The following is a 25625-nucleotide window of genomic DNA, read 5'->3' on the forward strand; positions in this document are numbered from 1 at the left end:
AAATTAGCCAGGCGTGGTGGCAGGCGCCTGTGGTCCCAGCTACTCAGGGGGCTGAGGCAGAAGAATAGCATGAACCCAGGAGGTGGAGGTTGCAGTGAGCTGAGATCGCGCCACTGCACTCCAGCCTGGGCGACAGACAGAGTAAGACTCTGTCTCAAAAAAAATAAAAAATAAAAAAAAATAAAAGGGCAAATTTGAGTCCATAATAGTAAAAAGTTTGGAATGTATATGTTTTTGTAAGTACATAATTAATCCTAATTTAAAACTTGAAAAGGGCCCAACTTTGGAAGAACATTGTGGGAGTAAATGATAATTTTAATTCAGAGAAAGTTAGCTAATTTTGAAATATAGTTTTGATGTATTTGTTCCAAACTTCAGACTCTTCGGGAGGAGGAGGAGCAGGCCGCTGGTAGTTGTGTATCCTGCTTGGCCACTGAAGTCTGACGGTTTTATCAGGAGGTGTAAACATGGAGGCAGAAAATCTATTCAAGAAAGCAAAATGATTTTTAGTTCTTATTCTGAATACAAGAAGAAGTAATTTACTTATTCATGAAGGGAATTCTCTTTTATACTAATTCTTGTCATTTAAAAAAAAAAAACCTCTTATTATTACAGATAATTGGCCAGGTGCAAAACATTTAAAACTTTGGTTTTAGATATATAAATGTGGCTTTTTAAGTCTAAATTTGACTGTGGGGGGACCCAGAAATTGGCAAATCTTATTACAGACTCCTGATGGGAAAAGAGGCCGATTCTGAAGTAACAAGTTAGTTGTGAGTTTAACACCGAGAGTCATCTGGCCCATGCTGTTTAAAGCTTTCTTAATTTTGTGCCTTTCTTAGCCTTCATCCTCTAAATAGCTTCACATTTTTATTGAGGCACAATGTTTTGTTTTAAGTTCATTAAGAGTTGTGTATAGGCCAGTAAAATGAATTGCTAAGAAAAATATTTCTAATGAAATTATAGTACATGCGAGCAGGAAATGAGGTTGATTTATGGGTACTTGGTAATAGTATAGTGAAGTGTGTTATTGCATGGAATGCCTTCCATCAATACCCAGCCCTTGCTCATATTTTACAGCATTTCCCAGATTTAGTTGAACGTTGACTTCCCTGGGTCTCAGCAGGCTCAAGTTAATTCAGTAGTCATGGGTGGGGCTGGCATCTGTGCTGTTCATCACCTACCCTCCCTGTGACTCTGCCCCAGCTGCCAGGGCCAACAGCTGTTGCCGCGTTCCTCTCTGCTGGGACTCAGTGCTTGCTGTTACATTCTCGTGTTGCAAAGTTCATGTGCTCCAGGGGAATGCAAATTCCTGTAATCTTTACCTCAGTGTAAACCAAATATAGCAAAGAAACCAACTGCAAATAATAATACAAACCGAAAGTAAATAACCTTTATATTGTTTTAGCCAATTTGTGTATCACTTCCATAAGTATAGCTAATTGTTGAGATTTTGGCCGGGCACGGTGGCTCAAGCCTGTAATCCCAGCACTTCGGGAGGCCGAGTCGGGCGGATCACGAGGTCATGAGATCGAGACCATCCTGACTAACACGGTGAAACCCTGTCTCTACTAAAAATACAAAAAACTAGCCGGGCGAGGTGGCGGACGCCTGACGTCCCAGCTACTTGGGAGGCTGAGGCAGGAGAATGGCGTAAACCCGGGAGGTGGAGCTTGCAGTGAGCTGAAATCCGGCCACGGCACCCCAGCCTGGGCGACAGAGCAAGACTTCGTCTCAAAAAAAAAAAAATAATAAAATAAAAGATTTTATTGGACACTGATTTTTAAATCAGGAAATTTGCATTAAGAATACTTAAGGTTGGCTGGGTGTGGTGGCTCACGCCTGTAATCGCAGGCCAAGGCTAGTGAATCACCTGAGGTCAGGAGTTCGAGACCAGCTTGGCCAACATGGTGAAACCCCGTCTCTACTAAAAATACAACAAATTAACTGGGTGTGGTGGCATGTGCCTGTAATCCCAGCTACTCAGGAGGCTGAGGCAGGAGGAGAATTGCTTGAACTTGGGAGGTGGAGGTTGCAGTGAGCCAAGATCGTGCCATTGCACTCTAGCCTGGGTGATAAAGCACGACTCTGTCTCAAAAAAAAAAAAAAAAGAATACTTAAGGTTTGCAATTGAAACACAAATGATAAGCTAGTAAATTACATTGCTTTCAAGTTTTTTTAATTAAAGTTTTTATTTTGAGATAATTGTAGACACACAGGCAATTTTTAAAAAATAGTACGGAGAGATTCCATATATACTCATCCAGTTTCACCCAATAGGAGCGTGTTGCAGAACAGTAGTATAATATCACAAACAATTATTATCAATGATAAGCCAAGGTACAGAATATTTCCATCACCTCAAGGACCCCTCGTGTTGCTTTTTATAATGACTTCAAGACCCTCTTAACCCTGACATCTGCCACTCTGTTCTTTATTTCTGTAATTTTGCTATTTCAAAACAACAAGTTGTAATTTTTCCCTTGATATACCTATATAAACTAAGACTCTCAAATATCTTACCTTTAGTTTGGGAATATATGAATTTATTGAGCCAGTTGGTTCTTATGTGCATCAGAATTTCTGACCAGCAGTTTTTTTGGTCTTTGATTAATAAAATAAATGTGAATTAATAAGTCCAGGTTGATTAATACAATTTTTCAAATTGGGCAGTCTGATAAGGGTGGTGGCAGCAGCTGGCAACAGACATGTCACAAAAAAGTGTAGCATTCACTGGTATTTGAAAATAGCAATATTTAATCAACTTCTCTATGTAGGGAGGTAGGGAACATGAAGCTTTATTAGTATAGATAGGAACTTCGGGTGTAGTGGCTCACAAATCCCAGCACTTTGGGAGGCTGAGGCAGGCGGATCACCTGAGGTCAGGAGTTCGAGACCAGCCTGGCCAACATAGTGAAACCCCATCTCACTAAAAATACAAAAATTAGCCACACATGTGGCACATGCCTGTAATTCCAGCTACTCAGGAGGCTGAGGCACAAGAATCACTTAAACCCAGGAGGCAGAGATTGCAGTGAGCTGAGATCAAGCCTCTGCACTCCAGCCTGGGTGACAGTGCAATACTTTATCTCAAAAAATAAAAGAAAAGAAAAAGAAAAAGAACTTTTCAATTTAGATCATGTTTATGTAAAAAATTAGGCTGATATATGGAGGTACCTAAAATAGCCTCATTTTGCTTTTTTAAAAAGCTGCTTATGGGAAGTAAGGAACCCAAATCAAGTTAGAAGCTCTCTTTTTCTGGAATCCCTGATGATGACTTTGTATGTTTTTGACTTCTATTTTACCACCTGCCACTCTTTCCCTTAAGAAGTGAACCTGAAATTCTCTGACGGAGGAAGTTTTTAAAAATGCCAGCTAGGTCCTATTTTTCCTCTACTGTGTCTCATATGGTTCGGCCATGTCCCCACCCAGATCTCATCTTGAATTCCCACATGTTGCGGGAGAAACCTGGTGGGAGGTAATTGATTCGTGGGGGCAGGTCTTTCCCGTGCTGTTCTCATGATAGTGAATAAGTCTCATGAGATCTGATGGTTATAAAAAGGGGAGTTTCCCTGCACAAGCTCTGCTCTCTTTGCTGCCATCCATGTAAGATGTGACTTGCTCCTCCATGCCTTCCACCATGATTGTGAGGCTTCCCCAGCCACGTGGAGCTGTCAGTCCAATTAAACCTCTTTTGTAAATTGCCCAGTCACGGGCATGTCTTTATCAGCAGCACGAAAATGGACTCATACAGCATCCCCTCCTCAATTCTTAACTTCCCTTTTGGGACCTCAGCTTGCATAGTTCCCTAAGACATTGAGAAGCACCCCTCACCTTAAAGCACAGGAGCCAATCACATCAGCCATGCTTCCTGTGATCAGCCACGGTTTTAACTGTGTGTGAAATGTGGTGAGAATCAGTGCTGATTGCAGCAGTTCAAGTTGCATGCTGAAGTATTTCTATAAATTCAGCATTTGCAGGAGATATTCAGACCCTTTAAGCTGCAGCTTCCTCTCTGCTCTCGTGCCCCATACCACCCTACCTTTCTCATTCTCTCTTATTCTCTCAGATCCATTCTCATAGCTAGAGGTGTGCTGGGCTGGTAAGAAGACTTACAGTAGTTTTCTATAGCATAGCAAAATTGTATATGCATTTCTAAGCAAATAAGTGTGTTGTAAATATACACACATGTAGAGACTCTGAGATGTAATTTATATAAGTTCACCTCATTATTTAAAGTATACAATTGAATGGTTTTCAGTGTATTTACAGAGTTGTACAACCATCACCGTGGTCTAATTTGAGAGCGTTTCATCACCCCATAAAGAAACCTGGAGCCATGAGCCATCACTCCATGTTCCCCCGACCCCCGGCCCACCCTCACCTTTGCCCCTGGCAACTGCCAGTCCACTTTCTGTCTCTGTAGATGCATCTGTTCTGGGTATTTCATAGAAATGTGATCATCCGTGTTGTCTTTTGTGACTGGCTTTTTTCATTCCTTAGAGTATTTCTAAGGTTCCTCCATGCTGTAGCATGTACCAGAACTTCCTACCTTTTTATTACTCAACAGTATTCCCTTATACCACATTTCATTTGTGCATTTATCGGTTGATGAGCATTTGGGCTGTTTCCATTTTTTGGTTATGGGTAATTCTCCTGTGGACATTTCTGTATAAGGCTTTGAGTGGACTCTGTTTTCACTTCTCTTGGGTTGCTGGGTTACATGGTGACTCCACAGTTCACTTTTTGAGGAGCTACCAGCTTGTTTTCCAAGGTAGCTGCACCATAAAAGATCTTTTAAATTATTACTTGTTTTGCTAATGTTACAACTTCTGAAATAGTACTAATCTTTTGCCAGGGTCAGCAGTTCCCAGCACTCCTCACGGATCCCTCTCTCTCGGGCCAGGGTGGAGCAGGCTCGCCACAAGTCATACTAGTGAGCCACACGCCACAGTCAGCGTCTGCTGCTTGTGAAGAAATAGCCTACCAGGTACAGGATATTCTTTCATTCACAGAGCTTTCGTCGCTTTTAAAAACATACAGATTCAGAAGGGGTGGTGGTAGAGGGTCATGGGGGTGCTGTGTGGCCCGGGTGGCTGGGGCTGACTTCTGAGATGTCCCCAGCTGAATCCTGAGTGGACATAGGCTCTGTGGGGGCGTGTGTTGAATGACAGGCGCGACATCTCAGTCATTTTGTGATTGGTTTCTTAGGGAGTGAGGTTTTAGTACCACGAAATTAGATGTAGCCACCAGTGATATGTAAATCTAATTTTAAACTTATTATATTTGCCTACTGATCAGACTTCACATATCCAGCCACTTGCACTTAGTTCTTTCTGCAGATTTCCTAGTAACACCTTTGCTGATTCTGTTAAGTGTCATATACATTTTCATATACCTGTGTGTGTGTGCATCTGCGTGCAAGATCTATTTGTCATTTGGCTAGTCTTTTTTCTTAAAATACATGTTTTTGGGAGACAAAATATTTAGTAAGCAATAGTCTAAATATAGAAGAGTCTAAAAACTCTTTGCTTAAAAGTTTCCAGGGTCAGAATTAAAGCACAGATGATGAATAATCTCTGAATTTAGGAAGCATTAAACATTTTTAGCAAATGAGTTTTCAAAATAATGACTTACCTGTTTTTCAGTAGGACAAGGGCTTTTTCACAAAGAGATGAGATATAACCAGCACTGGGGATGTCCTAGAGTTTGACCTGAGTAACCAGAGCTCGTCTCACTGAATTTCAGTTTGTATAACTTAACACATTTGTGTCTGGGGACCCAAGACTGCCCTCAGGTTTGACGATTCACTACAAGGTCTCACCGGATTCAGAGAAATCTGATCTGTTGGTGGTTGTGGTTTATACTTGTGGTTACAATGGAAAGGTGCAGATGAGAACCAGCAGAAGGAAAAGGCACGTGGGGTGGAGTCCAGAGAACCCAGGCACAAGCTTCCCAGTGTCCGCTCCAGTGAGGTCACACAGACACTGCTGATTCTCCCAGGAACGCTGTGTGACAGCGCCTGCCAACTGTCACCAACTAGGGAAGCTCAGCTAAGCTCTGGTATCCAGAACTGTATTAGGGTCAGACATGTGGCCATGGAGTGCCCGCGTGGCTGGGCTTAGCTATGCGGTCTCCAGGCCCCAGCCCCTCCAGGTCAAACTGAGGCAGTGGCCCAGGTCCCCAGATGAAACAAAAATAGGCCTTCACCATAAGTCACATCATCAGCACAAACTGTGTGGCATTGCCCAAGGTCCTGGGTATGAAATACATTCTTACCTACTAATAGCAGGATGTTCCAGGGGCTTCTCGGTGATGCTTGGGAGCTGATCAAGGGCACTGGGGAGTGTGCCGGGTTTGAGCACCTCAGGCCTGGTGAGGTAACTGTTGACCACACACATCCATTGAGACAGAAAGCGCACCGGCGGCTTGGTCATAGTTTTAAGCTCTCTTTCTCAGGGTGCTTTTGTAGTGAAACCTTATTAGTCTGGTATGTTTCACAGAGTTCGTACATCAGTTCCAAGGCACACCTTGCCTAATTCCTATATTTTGTGTGACTAGCAAGTGAAGCTACTTTGCTATTGTTTAACATTATGATTTTAGCATTTGGTTTAATATAGCTAGAAGAATAATTTTTTTAAGAGTAATGCTATATTAAGATTAGTTTGAAATGTCCCAATTCAAGTGATATATTCCATTTTAACTTCCATTTGAGTAGTAGATGGTAATGAGAGAAACCAAATATTAATACTTGGTCTAGCGTGTAATTTTTTTCAAAATTTGACAGATTAATTAAATATAAAAACAAGATAGATAACTAATCTGTATCAGTGAATACAGGCATACCTCAGAGATAACGTGCGTTCAGTTCTAGACCACTGCAATAAAGTGATTATCACAACAATGCAAGTCATACATTAACATTATGATGTAGTTTTCTGGTTTCCCAGGGCATATGGTGTTTATACTATACTGTAATAATAGTGTTCAGCAGCATTATTTATTTATTTTTTCCTTTTTTTTTGAGACAGAATCTCGCTCTGTTACCCAGGCTAGAGTGCAGTGGTGCAATCTCAGCTCACTGCAACCTCCGCCTCCTGGGTTCAAGTGATTCTCCTGCCTTAGCCTCCCAGATAGCTGGAATCACAGGCGTGCACCACCACACCTGGCTAATTTTTGTATTTTTAATAGAGATAGGGTTTTGCCATGTTGCCAGGCTGGTCTCAAACTCCTGAGCTCAAGTGATCGCCCACCTTGGCCTCCCACAGTGCTGGGATTATAGGCGTGAGCCACTGTACCTGACCAGCATTAATATTTTTTTTAAATGTACATACCTTAATTTAAAAATACCTTATTGCTAAAAATGCTAACAATCACCTGAGCCTTCAGCAAGTTGTAATCTTTTTGCTGGTGGAGGGTCTTGCCTTGATGTTGATGGCTGCTGACTGATCCAGGTGGTGGTGGTTGAAGTTTGGGGTGGCTGTGGCAATTTCTTAAAATAAGACAACAATGAAGTTTGCTGCGTCAGTTCTTCCTTTCATGAAAGATTTCCCCATAGCATGCGATGATGTTTGATAGCACTTTACCCAAAGCAGAACCTCTTTCAGAATTGGAGTCCATCTCTCAAAGCCCACTGCTGCTTTACCAAGTTTCTGTAATCTTTTAAATCTTTTGTTGACATTTCAACAGTGTTCACAGCATCATCACCAGGAGTAGACTCCGTCTCAAGTAACTGCTTTATTTGCTCATCCATAAGAAGCAACTCCTTATCTGCTCAAGTTATAAATACCATGAGATCCTTATCTAAACAGTTGTAAATACCATGAGATCCTTATCTGCTGAGTTATATATACCATGAGACTGCAGCAATTCAGTCATCTTCAGGCTCCACTTCTCATTCTCTTGCCCATTCCTCCACATCTGTAGTTACTTCTTCCCCTGAGGTCTTGAACCTCTCAAAGTCATCCATGAGGGCTAGAATCAGCTTCTTCCAAACTCCTGTTAATGTTGATATTTTGACTTCCTCCCATGAATCACAAATGTTCTTAATGGCATATAGAGTGGTGAATCCTTTCCACAGGTTTTCACTTTATTTTGCCCAAATCCATCAGAGGAATCACTATCTGTGTCAGCTACAGCCTTATGAGATGTATTTCTTAGTAAGACTTGAAAGTGGAAATTACTCCTTGATCCATGGGCTGCAGAGTGGATGTCATGTTAGCAGGCATGAAAGCAACATTCGTCCCTTTGTACATCTCCATCACAGCTCTTGGGTGACCAGGTGCATTGTCAGTGAGCAGGAATATTTGGAAAGGAATCATTTTTTTCTGACCAGTAGGTCTCATTAGTGGGCTTAAGATATTCAGTAAATCATGCTGTAAACAGATGTGCTGTCATTCAGGCTTTATTGTTTCATTTGTAGAGCACAGAAAGAATGGATTTAGCATCATTCTTAAGGGCCCTAAGGATTTTTGGAATGGTAAATGAGCATTGGCTTCAACTTAAAGTCACTAGCTGCATTAGCTCCTCATAAAAGAGTCAGCCTGTCCTTTGAAGCCAGACACTGACTTTTCTGTAGCTATGAAAGTCCTAGAGGCATCTTCTTCCACTATAAGGCTGTTCTGTCTACTCTGAAGATCTGTTGTTTAATGGAGTGACCTTCATCGATGCTCTTGGCTAGATGTTCTGGAGAACTTGCTGCAGCTTCTCCATCAGCACTTGCTGCTTCACCTTGCACTGCTGTGTTTATGGAGGTGGCTTCTTTCCTTAGTTCTCATGGACGGACCTCTGCTAGTTTCCAACTTTTCTTCTGCAGCTTCCTCACCTCTTGGCCTTCATAACATGGAAGAGAGTTAGAGTCTTGCTCTGGATTAGGCTTTGGCTTAAGCGAAGGTTGTGGCTGTTTTGATCTGTCTACGCCGTTAAAACTTTCTACTTATCAGCAATAGTGCAGTTCCACTTTCTTATCATTCATGGGTTCACTGGATAACACTTTTAATTTTCTTCAAGGACCTTTCCTTCATTTCACAAGTTGGCTAATAGTTTGACACAAGAGGCTGAGCTTTCAGCCTCTCTCAGCTCTCTATATGCCTTCCTCATTAAGCTTAATCATTTCTAGCTTTTGAAGTGAGGGATGTGTGATTCTTCCTTTCACTTGAACACTTACAGGCCATTGTGGGGTCATTGATTGGCCTCATTTCAGTATTGTTGTGTCTCAGAGAATAGGGAGCCCAAGGAGAAATGGGGTGGCCAGTTGGTGAAGCAGTCAGACACAAACATTTATAGGTTAAGTTTGCCATTTTATGTGGGCAGGGTTTGTGGTGCCTCAACACAATTACAATAGTAACATCAAAGATCACTAATCACAGATGACCATAACAGATACGCTGTAATGAAACACTTTGAAATATTGCGAGAATTACCAAAATGTGACACAGAGACACGAATGAGCATGTGCCATTGGAAAAATGGCACCAGTAGACTTTTTTTTTTTTTTTTTTTTTGGAGACGAAGTCTTGCTCTGTCGCCCAGGCTGGGGTGCAGTGGCCGGATCTCAGCTCACTGCAAGCTCTGCCTCCCGGGTTCACGCCATTCTCCTGCCTCAGCCTCCCGAGTAGCTGGGACTACAGGCGCCCGCCACCTCGCCCAGCTAGTTTTTTGTATTTTTAGTAGAGACGGGGTTTCACCGTGTTAGACAGGATGGTCTCGATCTCCTGACCTCGTGATCCACCCGTCTCGGCCTCCCAAAGTGCTGAGATTACAGGCTTGAGCCACCGCGCCCGGCCGGCACCAGTAGACTTGATCGAAGCAGCATGGCCACAAACTTTCAGTTTGTAAAAATGACAGGATATCTATGGAGGACAAAAAAAGCGAAGTTCAATGAAAACAAGGTATGCCTGTAATTAGCAAGGGAAATTCTCTTAGATGTTTTCTGTAAATTTCCCTTGTTAGCTTGTCTCACTGTTTGCCAACATTAACTGGTTTTAATCACGGTCTAATTTCATCCTAATGCTCTCTTGACACAGATGGAATGCACATTGACGCTTCCAGGCTCTGCCCTGGGCTCTGACCAGGGACTTCAGACACATGCCTGGGTCTGCCTCTGGCCTGTGCTTCTGGGAGGAAGCTGGGACCACTTTAAGCACCCTGGGTTTATCTGAACCCACTACAGAGTGGCTGGGAGTGCTGGCTGTAGCCTCTGGTGATGTGTGTACATCCCTGCTCCCGTGCATTCTGGCCAGGAGCCCTCAGGCAATCCTACATCTGTGATGGCCTGTTTTTAAGACAGGTGGCCAGGCACAGTAGCTCACACCTGCAATCCCAGCACTTTGGGAGGCTGAGGCAGGAGGACTGCTTGAGCCCAGGAGTTCGAGACTGCAGTGAGCTATGATCACCACAGTACTCCAACCTGGGTGACAGAGCAAGTTCGTGTTTCAAAACAAACAGACAAAAACCCAAACCCCCAAACAGAGGTGTAGTTAGGACTGCCTCATAGTGGTCAGAATTTGGGCATGTAATGTTCCCTGGCACGGAGCACAGGTCCTGGCCCAAAGTAAGTGCTCAGGTGAGGACACTGCTGGTGGCATTGGAGCAGCTACTACGGCCTGAGGCTCACATCGCTCTCTGGTGAAGTTCCTAGAGCAGCAACCTTTGCTTTTTAAAAATCTTTTTCTTCATGGTTCATCTGAAGAGAAATCCATACTGATCTGACAAGATGTGTACTCACAATGTAAAAACATGTTTATCCTAAGGGAGCCATTGACAGACTGCCCCCTTACTCAGCCTGTCTTTACAAAAGCGAATGAACTAATTTCTGCCTGACCCTTCCCATTAAAGATCTAAGAGACCTGACCTAACTTTGTTAGCAACTTCAAGCTGTTAAATCAGAGGGGAGCTGCTGCAGCAAACTGCCTTTCTTCCCTCACTCACTGCTTAAGGGGCCATGGCCTTCTTTTGACACTGGTTTTACAGGAGAAAAGAGCTGACACTTGCTGGCCAGATGACTAAGGCCAGGCTCCCACTAGGCATGTGGTCTTATGTAGCCGAGCCCTTCCCACAGCCTGGGAGGTGTCTTAAGTGTCACGGCCCCGTTTTACTCACAAGGATTCTGTGATTTAAGGGTAGCTTTGAGTAACTTAGTCACCCTGCCAATAGAGACAGAGCTGGCGTTTGAACCTAGATCTGTCTTACCTCACTCTTCATGTCTGAATAGAAGAGTATCATTTTGAGCATTTACACCTGGATTTCCTGTTACTTGAGATCAGCTGGTCTTAGCTGGGAACTAAAGGGACAGGTTTTTAGAGGGAGGTTTGGGGTCAGAAGGGTGATCATGTGCCCAGGTATGTGTTGTGGGCAGCATTTCTCTGAAATATTGACCTTGTTTCAGTTCAACAAACAAAATTAAGTTCCTGCCAGTGCCGGCCGCTGGACGCAGAGGATGTTGGATCTGTGCCAGGCCTTTCCAGGCTCATTAGGAGGTGGACGTGAGAGGCTGCCTTCCTTCCTCTTCTGCTTCCCAGCAACCACACTCCTCATGCTTGGGAGGGGGTAGACATATACACTTCTACCCTCCCATCCCCACGCAGAATAATCTGCTGTGGGAAGCACATTATTTCTAGCTGTGGCCAAGTTTATGCCTCAGGCTTAAAAATGATCTCACCAATTTCCCCTTCTCCTTTGGGCAAGTATGATTTTAGCAAAATTCTACTAATATAATTCAGTCTGTAGATTTTTATATGTATGTAGTCATGGAATTCAGTGGAACATTGAGATTTGTTTCACAGTAGTAGCAATGATTCAGAAGCTTTGTTTCTGATGCGATTATGCTGAAAAATATTTTGCAGAAATAGTTTTTAAAGTTTAGTGTGTTCGTTTGTCTTTCTTTGAATGATGTGGACCGGATATTGAATTCTCACATCTCATGAGTCAAATGTTTGGTTCAGAAACAATTTTCTGTCTGTGTTCATTGCCACGACTCCTGGTAGATGCTTCGTAACACTGATGGAGGACGTTAGGCCGCTCCATAACTACAGGTTTTTATTTGAGTTGATGTTCATCAGCATGCATTTATCTGTGGTTACACAACCAGCCTTTAGTATCATTTATTCCTGTGCTTTTCAGACTTTTTTGACTCACATGGAATATATTGTATGCAGTGACCTCGACACGTGTGTGTTTCTGTCATTTTTCTTTACACTCACAGATATTCACCTGTAGACACACACCCGACACAGGTGTCATATTGTAGAATAACACCTGCAGATACTCACGTGTAGACACATACACCTGACGCAGGTATCATGTTATAGAATAACACCTACAGATACGTGTAGACACACACCTGACGCAGGTGTCATATTCTAGAATGACACCAGTTCCTGCACATCTCACATGGCTGCAATGTCTTTTCTGATCTTTTCCTTTGTTCCTTTTTTCCCCATTCCGTTTTTTAAAATTACAGCACAGATTAATAATATAGCACCCTGTATAAATCGTTTTTTGTTGTTTAAGTATTTTTCTTTAATGTTTACTTATTATATTCCAGAATTAATGAAAAAGTATTTGATAAACTAGGAATAATAAAAATGTGGACAGATCTCATTAATTTGCATTATAATGGTTTTGTTAAGCCATCACATAGAAATTTGCATTTGCAAAACCGGAATCTCTTGTTTATAAAAGCTGAGTCAGCCCAGTGCAGTGCCTCATACCTGTAATCCCAGCACGTGGGAGACAGAGGCAGGAGGACCCCTTGAGTTCAGGGGTTTTAAGACCAACCTGGTCAACATAAGGAGACCCTGTCTCTACAAAAAATAAAAAAATTAGCTGGGCATGATGGTGAGGTGGTACGTACCTGTGGTCCCAGGTATTTGGGAGGGTTGAGGTGGGAAGATTGCTTGAGCCCAGGAGTTTGAGGCTATCATGAGCTGTGATTGTGCCACTGAACTCCAGCCTGGGCAAGAGAGCAAGAGCCCATCTCAAAAATTTTTTTCAAAATTTTTGAAAATTATTTTTTCAAGTGGTGGTGGCAGCCCATTAAGATGATTTGAAAATCTAATTGGTTGAGATCCACGGTTTGGAAAAAATGGTTTAATTCCATTAAAAGCTAAAAACACCTTTTGTTGTTAAGAATTGTTTATCTAAAGCTACTACCAGTAGCGAGCATTTAGTGAATGCCTGCCATATGCAGCCCTTGGTAGGCAGGTGGTTCTCCCATGAGGACGCAAGCACAGACTGGTTAAGTACTTGGCCCAGAGTAGCCCGGACAGTCACCTTGGAGCTGGACTTTGCACCTGGTCGGTGCAGCACAGAGCTCATTCCTTAGCTGCTGTTGTGCGGTCTCAATCTTGCAGGACAGTGTGCTTTCTGGTCTCATATTGTGTGGAAGGTGCCTCTGGCTAAATTATCCTGATGATAGGACATGCAGCGTGGGCTTGGCGCGTCCATGCTAGGAATGTCCCTGTTATCACCATGGTGTCTGTCAGTTCACAAACTTCCACAAATCCAGCCAAGTGAGTGGAAAGTCACAGAATTTCTGGCTCTTTCCAGGTAGCTGGCGTCTCTGGGAACCTGGCCCCGGGCAGCCAGCCCGAGAAGGAGGGCCGGGCACACCAGTGCCTGGAGTGTGACCGCGCCTTCTCGTCCGCGGCAGTGCTGATGCACCACAGCAAGGAGGTGCACGGCCGGGAGCGCATCCATGGCTGCCCCGTGTGCAGGAAGGCCTTCAAGCGCGCCACGCACCTCAAGGTAGGCCCACCGTGCCGCAGCACAGCTGTGTGCCCCCCAGGCGGCTAGAGATGCAGAGTCCGAGATTTAACACTGGCTGGGAATCCGGCATGTGTTTTTGAGGAAAAGCTCAATAGATGTAGAGTTATTGTTGTTCTGGTTGTAAGAGGTCCGCTTGCTGTACAGATGGATCGCATATTCACCTGCAACTCACAATCAGTTTGCAACACAAATTAAAATAACATTGAAATGCCCTCTCTCCCTTATCAGTCTGGCAAAAATGTAAAAGTCTGTCAGCACCCATTGTCGAGACTGTCAGGAAACAGAGGCTGGCTCACATAATGGCTGTTAAGCCTGTGACTTGGTAGAACTTTCTGTAGGGGCATTGGGCAGCCCTAACAAATGCATATGTGCCCACCCTGGGGACCAGCCCTGAAGATGCCCCTTCAGCCTCCCAAGGTTTAGCTGCTCACGCTTTCCACTGCAGCAGATCCATCGTTGCACAGTGGAGACCTGAGTGCCCGCGTGTGGGAAGCAGAGGATGAGTCTGGGACATCCCCACAGAGGGTGCTGTGCTACAGTGCGCGGGAGGCAGAATTCCAGCAGGGGGCTCTGGTGTCCAGCCCAGGGCGCTGCGTCTTCCGTGTGAAGGGAATGGGGTGTGGAAGGGGTGGAACACAGAGGAGCGTGCAGCGCGGATGCCTAGCCAGCACTACTCCAGCCCAGCGGCCGTGGCCAGCGTCAGCACCCACACATCAAGACTGCATCTGTCCTTGGCAGAGTGGGGTGAAAATGACACTTCTCCCAAAAACCTCATAACATGAGAAAAACAGACAAATTCCAAGTGAGGGATAGCCTGCAAAATTTCTGACCAGCCTTGGCCAGGCCATGCGGAGGGCAGAGGCATGCCACGCTGGCTGGGAAGGAAAGCTGTGCTAAGACGGCTGGACCCTTGGGGGTTTCTGTGTATGTTGGGGGGCGGGGATTGTTTGTGGCCTTCGTGCGTCTGTTGTCTTTTAATGAGTGTAGGACAAGAAGAAGGGAGAGTCCTACTCAAGGAGAAATTCCTGTCCCAGAAACTGGAATCCTTGGATCCCTGTGACCAGGATGGCTGTTTTGGAGTGTGGAGTAGAGCACACGGGCGTTGGGTGTATTGCAGGCTAGTGGTGTCAGTGGTGATGGCCCTGTCCTGTCCGGGCTGGGAAGCCCAGGGCCCCACCTGTGGCGCCCGCTGTGGCTCCTCTCCCAGGTCCCTCCAGGGGCTGGTGAGCCCCAAGTCCCTCACTCCTCCCTCTCTGTGCCTGAAGGAAGCCTGTTGCTTGGCTGCTTGGGTTCTTTTTTATTTTTAATTTTTTTTACTTTCACTTTAGGTTCAGAGGTGCATGTGCAGGTTTGTTTTATAGGTAAACTCAGGTCACGGGATTGTTGTACAGATTATTTCATCACCCTGGTACTAAGCTAAGTAGCCAATACTTTTTCCTGCTCCTCTCCCTCCTCCCTCAAGGAGGCCCCAGTGTGTGTGAGTTGCTCCTCTCTATGGATCCATGTGTTCTCACCGTTTAGCTCCCACTTATCAGTGAGAATATGTGATACTTGGTTTTTTGTTTCAAGATAGATTGAAGACTGAAATGTAAAACCCACAACTCTAAAAACCGTGGAAGATAACCTAGACAATACCATTCTGGAGAGAGGAACAGGCAAAGATTTCATGACAAAGATGCCAAAAGCAATTGCAACACAAGCCAAAGTTGGCATATGGGATCCAGTTAAACTTAAGAGCTTCTGCACAGCAAAATAAACTATCAACAGGACTCTTTCTTTTGAAACCTTCTGATGAATCTCCCTGCCCCAGGACTGCATTAGCATCCTCTGGTGCGGTGAGCTAATGGCCATGTTGGCGGCTCTGCTGAGTCCCCACCAACTTCAGGGCACAACACCTCCCCTTCTTAAAAATTCACACCTCACTTGTAGCAGAGCCAGGCCGACAGGTGTGTTGCAGTAAGAACGATATTAACTCCAGCTGATTGCAAACTTATTTTATGATGCAATTCTTTCTTGAGGAACATTTGCCATTGTCTCAGAGAGCACTCTAGGGAGAGCTAGGTTTACAGTAACCTGTGCCGCAGGGTAAGCCTAACTCCTCCCTTTGAGGAGCGCAGCTTGTCAGTATTTCTCTTCAAGTCAGCAGCATAGAGCGGCAGCCGCATGTACTGTTACCACCGCAGGAAGGTTCTCTCTCTGGAGGTCAGAGAAGCAAACAGAAGCCAAGGTTATAAAAGCTTTCCTTTCCGTCCCACCAGACACTCTGTTCCCCCATGGACTCTCTCTGTCCTCCTTTCAGTTTAGCAAACAGTGAGTGCCTGCTGTATGCAAAGAAGGTGGTCCCAGAAACAGGTGGTTCCATCCTCAGGAAGCTTAGTGCTCAGTGTGACTGTAGTTACATCCAACGCGGACCGGGTGGGAACCCCAGACGGAGTGGGCGAGGAATGCACTCTAGCTGTTGATGGTGATTGGTGTCGTCAGGGGTAGTGGTGTCACTGGTCAGGCCTCACCTGCAGTCCTGGCTCTGCCTGGTCTGCCGTGCTGGGGAGGCTCCCGCACTCACCTCCTGAGTTTGTTTTTCCCACCCTGCTGCTTTCATTACATCCACCTCCCAGGCTGTGCTGGGCCTTGAGCAATGCGACGTCTGTAACTGGAACACAGGCAGTCACATTGAACACACACAGGAAGCATGTACTTTTCCATGACTCCTGCCTTACAGGGTAGAGGTTAGGTCTAAAAACTGGGATTCTATCAGGATAATTATTATGCTTGTGCATAATTTTGGAAAATAACCACGTTGCACATCCTCAGGTGCCTGCAAGGGCAGCAGCTATCAGATCTTTGAGAAATTTGCAGTCACATGAATGCAGTATCTCTGGCAAGTTGCCAGTCACAACGTGAAAAGGGAACAGTTTCCTCTTGGCTTTAGAAGCCTCCAGAGCCACCGTGAGGCAGTTGTCATATCACCGGGAGAATGCACTTTGGAATCACAGGCATTCCGCAAGGACTCGTGGGTGAGAGTCACTGAACACATCCCAGCTGGGTGCCGCGGGACCTCGGGCCGTGACATTTGGGTGGACTCGTGTGTGAAACGGGACAGAATCCCCCACAGCCAACAGAGAGAGCTCACCTGGACCCCTGCACTAGGCTCGTGGCTTGACGCCCTTGGTCTCAGTTAAAGCTGATGAAGGAGATATTTCTACCCCGATTTGGGACACAGATGTGGCCAAGGCACATAACTAGCAGGCGGTAAAGCTCAGGTGGGGACCGGAGTCTCCCCGAGAAGCCCCAAGCCCATCACCCTGTTGTCACTACCAATGGATAAAGTCCTTAAGAACACAAATCACAGATTAGCCTTTGATTTTGTCCTTGCTACTGACCTGAACTTTGCAGTCATCTGCTTCCTCTTGTTTCTAGTCTCGAAAACTCCGTTTTGATCTCGTTTCTTGGTTTTTCTGTGTGTTGTCTCCCAGGAGCACATGCAGACACACCAGGCCGGCCCCTCTTTGAGCTCCCAGAAGCCAAGAGTGTTTAAATGTGACACTTGTGAGAAAGCGTTTGCCAAACCAAGCCAGCTGGAGCGCCACAGCCGCATCCACACAGGTAACAGGGAGGGATGCACTTTTGTTGCCTTACTCGTTGAAGTAGACACTATGGGCGAGAAAACAGAATTCCACCTGTACAATACTCGCGAGTGATGGAATGCCTTATTTATAAAGCAAGGTCTACATGTTCCATTTCCCCTGAGTTTTGACCTATTTATCATCTTAACTAACTTTTCACATGGAAGATTTTGATGCTTACATTATGACCATAGGAAACAGAAGCATCACACAAGGCTCCCGTGCCGTGTCTGGGATGTTGACCACATCACATCCCTCCTTCCCTCCTGCTAGAGCAAACAGGCAGCCCCCAGTGTCTGGGTCCCATGTCCTCATGTCACTGGGGAACTTAATTTTTAATCTTCCTCTTCTGTCTTAAAACTTTTTTCTCTACTGGCTTTTCCTACACCACCTAAATCTGCTCAAACCTTTTTTCTTAGAGAACAAAAAACACACAGAACAAAGAAACAAGCTCTCCCATCTCTCTGCTCTTGACTGGTACATGATAGCTCTGTGTCAGCCCTTCTGTCTCTGCCCTGCCCTGACAAGACATCATCCCATGCTCATTTTTGTCGTGATCATCTGACGACTCACTGTGGGCCTGGGGTTCCACAGGCTGCATCCACCGTGGCCCTTCCATGGCTCTCTGATTCCTCTGCCCCATCTGCTGGGGGTCATTAGGACCTGGCCAGACTCCCTCTGGTCTCCCCATGGCTCCTCCAGCCCTTTGTTCAGACGACAGCCAGGCTGAAAGCCTAAGAGAAAAGAGGAACATTCAGTCCCTCTTGTTCGTACCTCAGGGTAGAGCCTAGGCGTCCACTACCCTCTTCTTAGAGACATTGACATGTGCCATTTTCTGTACAGGGGAGCGGCCGTTCCATTGCACGCTTTGTGAGAAAGCCTTCAACCAGAAGAGCGCGCTGCAGGTGCACATGAAGAAGCACACGGGGGAGCGGCCCTACAAGTGTGCCTACTGCGTCATGGGCTTCACACAGAAGAGCAACATGAAGCTGCACATGAAGCGGGCGCACAGCTATGCTGGTGAGAACACTGCACCTGGGGGTGCGTACACTTCAGTGGCCGGCGAGGCACCCTGTGTTTCGCATACATTGTTTCCTTCAGTTCACACGGTGATTGTGCATTGCACGTGGTACAGCCTCAGTTGTATGGACTGGAAACCTGTGCTTTATTTTCTTTTATTTTTTTATTTCCATAGGTTCTTGGGGGAACAGGTAGTGTTTGGTTACATGAGTAAGCTCTTTAGTGATGACTGGTGAGATTTTGGTGCACCCATCACCCAAGCAGTATACATTGCACCCTATTTATAGTCTTTCATCCCTCAGTCCCTTCCCATCCTTTCCCCGTGAGTCCCCAAAGTCCATTGTGTCACTCTCATGCCTTTGTATTCTCATAGCTTATCTCCCACTTACGAGTGAGAACATATGATGTTTGGTTTTCCATTCCTGTGTTACTTGGCTTAGAATAATGGCCTCCAGACTCATCCAGGTCATTGCAAATGCCATTAATTAATTCCTTTTTTTTGGCTGAGTAGTATTCCATTGTGTATATATACCACAGTTTCTTTATCCACTTGTTGATTTATGGGCATTTGGGTTGGTTCCCTGTTTTCGAAGTTGCGAATTGTGCTGCTATAAACATGCGTGTGCAAGTGTCTTATTTTCCTCTGGGTAGATACCCAGTCGTGGGATTGCTATGTCAAATGGTAGTTCTATTTTTAGTTCTTTAAGGAATCTCTACACTTTTCCACAGTGGCTGTGCTAGTTTACATTCCCACCAGCAGTGTAGAAGTGTTCCCTGTTCACCACATCCATGCTAGCATGTACTATTTTTTTGTTTTTTGATTATGGCCATTCTTGCAGGAGTAAGGTGGTATCACATTATTGTTTTGATATGCATTTGCCTGATCATTAGTGATGTTGAGTGTTTTTCATATGTTTGCTGGCCATTTGTATATCTTCTTTTGAGGATTGTCTGTTCATATCCTTACCCCACTTTTTGATGGGATTGTTTGTTTTTTTCTTACTGATTAGTTTGAATTTGTTGTAGATTCTGGATATTAGTCCTTTGTCAGATGTATAGATTGTGAAGATTTTCTCCCACTCTGTGGGTTGTCTGTTTACTCTGCTGACTGTTCCTTTTGCCATGCAAAAGCTCTTTAGTGTAATGAAGTCCCAGCTATTTATCCTTGTTTTTATTGCATTCACTTTTGTGTTCTTGGTCCTTGCCTAAGCCAATGTCCAGAAGGGTTTTTCCAATGTTATCTTCTAGAATTTTTATAGTTTCAGGTCTTAGACTGTTTTTTTACCCATCTTGAGTTGATTTTTGTATAAGGTGAGAGATGAGGATCCACTTTCATTCTCCTGCATGTGGCTCGCCAGTTATCCCAGCACCGTTTGTTGAAAAGGGTGTCCTTTCCCCATTTTATGTTTTTGTTTGTCTTGTTGAGGATCCATTGGCTGTAAGTATTTGGGTTTATTTCTGGGTTCTCTATTCAGTTCCATTGGTCTGTGTGCCTATTTTTATACCAGTACCATGCTATTTTGGTGACTCTGACCTTATAGTATAGTTTGAAATCAGGTAATGTGATGCCTCTAGATTTGTTCTTTTTGCTTAGTCTTACTTTGGCTATGTGAGCTCTTTTTTAATTCCATATCAATTTTAGAATTGTTTTTTCTAATTCTGTGAAGAATGATGTTGGTATTTTGATGGGAATTGTGTTGAATTTGTAGATTGCTTTTGGCAGTATGGCCATTTTCACAATATTGATTTACCCAACCATGAGCATGGGATGTGTTTCCATTTGTTTGTGTCGTCTGTGATTTCTTTCAGCAGTGTTTTGTAGTTTTCCTTGTGGAGGTCTTTTACGTCCTTGGTTAGGTGTATTCCTAAGGTTTTTTTTGGTTTGTTTGTTTTTGTTTTGTTTTTTCCAGCTATTGTAAAAGGGGTTGAGTTCTTGATTTCTCAGCTTAGTTGCTGTTGGTGTATAGAAGAGCTACTGATTGCTGTACATTAATTTTTTATCTGGAAACTTTACTGAATTCTTTTATCAGTTCTAGGAGCTTTCTGGAAGAGTCTTTTGGGTTTTCTAGGTAAACAATCATATCATCAGCAAACAGCGATAGTTTGACTTCCTCTTTACTGATTTGGATGCCCTTGATTTCCTTCTCTTTTCTGATTGCTCTGGCTAGGACTTCCACTGCTATGTTGAAGAGGAGTGGTGAGAGTGTGCATCCTTGTCTTGTTTCAGTTCTCACAGGGAGTGCTTTCAACTTTTCATCATTCAGTATTATGTTGGCTGTGGGCTTGTCATAGATGGCTTTTATTATTGAGGTATGTCCCTTGTATGCTGGTTTTCCTGGGAGTTTTAATCATAAAGTGATGCTGGATTTTGTCTAATGCTTTTTCTGCATTTGTAGAAATGATCATCTGATTTTTGTTTTTAATTCTGTTTATGTGGTGTATCACGTTTATCGACTTGTGTATATTTAACCATTCCTGTATCCCTGGTATGAAACCCACTTGATCATATGGTGGAGAATCTTTTTGATATGTGTTGGATTTGGTTAGCTAGTATTTTGTTAAGGATTTTAGCATCTGTGTTCATCAGGGATAATGGTCTGTAGTTTTCTTTTTTGGTTATGTCCTTTCTGTATTTGGGTGATACTGGCTCCAAAGAATGATTTAGGGAGAGTTCTCTTTTCCTCTGTCTTGTGGAATTGGTACCAATTTTCCTTTGAATGCCTGGTAGAATTCTGCTGTGAATTCATCTGGTCATGGACTTTTTTTGTTGGTAATTTTTAAATTACCATTTCAATCTTGCTGTTTGTTAGTGGTCTGATCAGGGTATCTGGTTCTTCCTGATTTAAGCTAGGAGGGTTGTCTCTTTCCAGGAATGTATCCATCTCTTCCAGGTTTTCTAGTTGATGTGTGTAAAGGTGTTCCTAGTAGCCTTGAATGATCTTCTTTTTTTTTTTTTTTTTTTTTTTTTTTTGAGACGGAGTCTCACTCTGTCGCCCAGGCTGGAGTGCAGTGGCGCAATCTCAGCTCACTGCAAGCTCCACCTCTCGGGTTCATGCCATTCTCCTGCCACAGCCTCCTGAGCAGCTGGGACTACAAGCGCCCGCCACTGCGCCCGGCTAATTTTTTGTGTTTTTAGTAGAGACGGGGTTTCATCGTGTTAGTCAGGATGGTCTCCATCTCCTGACCTCTTTATCTGCCTGCCTTGGCCTCCCAAAGTGCTGGGATTAGAGGTGTGAACCACCACGCCCGGCCTCAGTGATCTTTTATATTCTGTGGTGTCAGTTGTGATAGCTCCCGTTTTGCTTCTTACTGAGCTTATTTGGATTTCCTCTCTTCTTAATCTTGCTAATGGTATATCAGTTTTATTTATCTTTTCACAGAACCAGCTTTTTGTTTCATTTTATCTTTTGTTTGTTTCAATTTCATTTAGTTCTGCTCTGATCTTGGTTATTTCCTTTCTTCTGCTGGGTTTGGTTTTGGTTTTGGTTTATTCTTATTTCTCTAGTTCCTTGAGGTGTGACCTTAGATTGTCTGTGTGTGCTCTTGCAGGCTTGATGTAGACATTTAGGGTGATGAACTTTCCTCCTAGCACTGCTTTGGCTGTATCCCAGAGGTTATGACAGGTTGTGTCACTATTGTCATTCAGTTCGAATACTTTTTTAATTTCTATCTTGATTTCATTTTTCACCCAGTGATCATTCAGGAGCAGGTTATTGAATTTTCGTGTATTTGCATGGTTTCAAAGATTCTTTTTGGAATTTATTTCCAGTTTTATTCCACCGTGGTCTGAGAGAGTGCTTGATATAATTTCCATTTTCTTTTTTTTTTTTTTTTTTTTTTTTGAGACGGAGTCTCGCTCTGTCGCCCGGACTGGAGTGCAGTGGCCGGATCTCAGCTCACTGCAAGCTCCGCCTCCCTGGTTCCCGCCATTCTCCTGCCTCAGCCTCCCGAGTAGCTGGGACTACAGGCGCCCGCCACCGCGCCCAGCTAGTTTTTTATTTTTTTTTAGTAGAGACGGGGTTTCACCGTATTAGCCAGGATGGTCTCGATCTCCTGACCTCGTGATCCGCCCGTCTCGGCCTCCCAAAGTGCTGGGATTACAGGCTTGAGCCACCGCGCCCGGCCAATTTCCATTTTCCTAAATTTATTGAGGCTCATTTTGTGGCCTATCATATGGTCTGTCTTGGAGAAAGTTCCATGTGCTGTTGAATACAATGTGTATTCTGCAATTGTTGGATGGAATGTTATATATATATATCTGTTAAGTCCGTTTGTTCAAGGTATAGTTTAAATCCGTTGTTTCTTTTTTGACTTTCTGCCTTGATGAACTGTCTAGTGCTGTCAGTGGAGTATTGAAGTGTCCCACTATTACTGTGTTGCTGTCTATCTCATTTCTTAGATCTATTAGTAATTGTTTTATAAATTTGGGAGTTCCAGTGTTAGGTATATGTATGTTTAGGACTCTGGTATTTTCCTGTTGGACAAGGCCTTTTATCATTATATAACGTCCCTCTGCTTTTTTAGCTGCTGTTGCTGATGACAATGTGGCTAAGCACTGATCTTTTTGCGATGGATTTCCCAGGTGTTGTTTGTGCTTCTTGTATTTGGATGTCTAGGTCTCTAGCAAGGCTGGGGAAGTTTTCCTCGATTATTCCCCCAAATATGTTTTCCAGACTTCCAGATTTCTCTTTTTCCTCAGGAATGCCGATTATTCTTAGGTTTGGTTGTTTAACATAATCTCCAGACTTCTTGGAGGCTTTGCTCATATTTTCTTATTCGTTTTTGTCTTTGTTGGATTGGGTCAATTTGAAGATCTTGTCTCGAGCTCTGAATTTCTTTCTTCCACTTGTTCAGTTCTATTGCTGAGACTTTCCAGAGCATTTTGCATTTCTATGTCTATTGTTTCCTGAAGTTTTCCTTGTTTTTTAATTTATGCTATCGATTTCATTGAATATTTCTCCCTTCACCCTTGTATCGTTTTTTTATTTCCTTACCTTTGGCTACACCTTTCTCTGGTGCCTTCCTGATTAGCTTAATAACTAACTTCCTAAATTGTTTTTCAGGTAAATTGAGGATTTCTTCTTGGTTTGGATCCATTGCTGGTGAGCTAGTGTGATTTTTGGGGGGTGTTAAAGAGCCTTGTTTTGTCATATTACCAGAGTTGGTTTTCTGGTTCCTTTTCATTTGAGTAGGCTCTGTCAGAGGGAAGGTCTAGGGCTGAAGGCTGTTGTTCAGATTCTTTGGTCCTACGGGGTGTTCTCTTGATGTAGTACTGTCCACCTTTTCCTGTGGCTGTGGCTCCCTGAGAACAGAGCTGTAGTGATTGTTACCTTTCTTCTTGGTCTAGCTGCCCAGCAAGTCTAGCCGGCTCCAGGCTGGTACTGGGGGTTGTCTGCACAGAGTCCTGTGATGTGAACCATCCGTGGTCTCTCAGCTGTGGATACTGGCACCTGTTCCGGTGGAGGTGGCAGGGTGGTGAGATGGACTCTGTGAGGGTTCTTAGCTTTGGTGGTTTAATGCTCTATTTTTGCACTGGTTGGCCTCCTGCTGGGAGGTGGTGCTTTCCAGAGCACATCAGCTATGGTAGTATAGGGAGGAACAGGCAGTGGGCGGGGCCCTAGACCTCCCAAGAATATCTGCCCTTTGTCTTCTGCTGCCAGGGTGGGTAGAGAAGGACCACTGGGTGGGGGCTGGGCTATGCGTGTCTGAGCTCAGACTCTCCTTGGGCAGGTCTTGCTGTGGCTGAGTATTTGGGGTGTCTCCTGGGTCCTGCAGGAGCAATCCACTTCCTTCAGAGAGTCTGTGGGTTCTTTCAGGTTTCCTGACTTATTCCCCTAGTTGTTCTGGGGCAAAAATTCACAGTGTGAGCCTCCACATGCTGCTCTGTCCCTGAGTCTAGTCCTGCCTCCCATCCACCATGATCTCTGGAAGCCTGTGCTTTTGTTACTTTAATACTTAGTGTATGCAGTTGTTGAACCTGGCTATGGACTGCCCCTTTCACACACACACACACACACACACACACACACACACAAATTTGATTAGATTAAATTTATGATATATTTTGGCAAGGACGCAGAAATTTATTGGAGTAAAATGGCAACCCAGAACCTCAGCAAGCACAGCATTTCTGAGCAGCTGGTTTCTCACTGGACAGAGCTTTCTGTAGGGGCTGTCAGCACCTGGGCAGTCAGAGGCCCAGAATAGCATCTCTGTCTGTCTTCACAGCATGTCTGGAAGCCCCTTTTCCTGCAGCGTGCCGTTCAGGTGCTATCTTGGTACTCAGGGGCACAGAGAAAACAGAATCTGCACCAAGTGCTCCTGTCTGCATCCTGTTGACCTGGCACAGACAACATGTGGGCCTTGGTTTCTCTCTTGATTGGCTAACGTTCGTGCCTTTCAGGGTGTGGATATTGGGGTGTGATCCTACTGCCTGTCTGTCTCTTGTTCATCTTTGTTTCCTACACAGAATCTAGCAGTACCATCCATCTCTGAGGAAGGAATGACAACAAATGAACTAGACTAGGTTTCAGAGGGTGGCAGTAGCTGTGCAAGGAGCTAGAAATGTTAAAGTCTGAGTATACCCCTTGGGGTGCTCCATGCATTTTGCGGGTGTGATTTGGTTGTTGGAGGTGGTGTGCTCCATGAGATCTGTGGTTTGGTTGTTGGAGGTGATGTGATTCGTGAGATGTGTTATTTGGTTGTTGGAAGTGGTGGTGTGATCCGTGAGATTTGTGATTGGTTGTTGGAGGTGGTGGTGTGCTCTGTGAAATTTGTTATTTGGTTGTTGGAGGTGCTGTGATTAGTGAAATTTGTTATTTGGTTGTTGGAAGTGGTGGTGTGATCCGTGAGATTTGTGATTTGGTTGTTGGAGGTGGTGTGCTCCATGAGATCTGTGGTTTGGTTGTTGGAGGTGATGTGATTCATGAGATGTGTTATTTGGTTGTTGAAGGTGATGTGATCTGTGAGATCTGTGGTTTGGTTGTTGGAGGTGGTGTGATTCATGAGATCTGTGATTTGGTTGTTGGAGGTGGTGTGATTTGTGAGATCTGTGGTTTGGTTGTTGGAGGTGGTGTGATTCGTGAGATTTGTGATTTGGTTGTTGGAGGTGGTGTGATTTGTGAGATCTGTGGTTTGGTTGTTGGAGGTGGTGTGATTCGTGAGATGTGTTATTTGGTTATTGGAGGTGCTGTGATCAGTGAAATTTGTTCTTTG

At 44.4% G+C, this 25625-nt stretch overlaps 1 protein-coding gene across 4 annotated transcripts in view; it reads left to right on the forward strand.

Moving 5' to 3' along the window:
- Window positions 1-25625, forward strand: part of ZNF236 (zinc finger protein 236) — a 150760-nt gene that overhangs the window by 120967 nt on the left and 4168 nt on the right. For 3 of the 4 annotated variants that reach the window (XM_033176194.1, XM_033176173.1, XM_033176187.1), the window contains 4 exons: window positions 4859-4990; window positions 13549-13746; window positions 17241-17370; window positions 18234-18431. In XM_033176194.1, the coding sequence (XP_033032085.1) occupies window positions 4859-4990; window positions 13549-13746; window positions 17241-17370; window positions 18234-18431 (658 nt within the window). The remainder of the gene's footprint in view (window positions 1-4858; window positions 4991-13548; window positions 13747-17240; window positions 17371-18233; window positions 18432-25625) is intronic. The other variant, XM_033176180.1, reaches the window with a different exon arrangement.

This window comes from Trachypithecus francoisi, unplaced genomic scaffold, assembly GCF_009764315.1.
Source record: "Trachypithecus francoisi isolate TF-2019V2 unplaced genomic scaffold, Tfra_2.0 Contig01474, whole genome shotgun sequence".
Lineage (NCBI taxonomy): Eukaryota > Metazoa > Chordata > Mammalia > Primates > Cercopithecidae > Trachypithecus > Trachypithecus francoisi.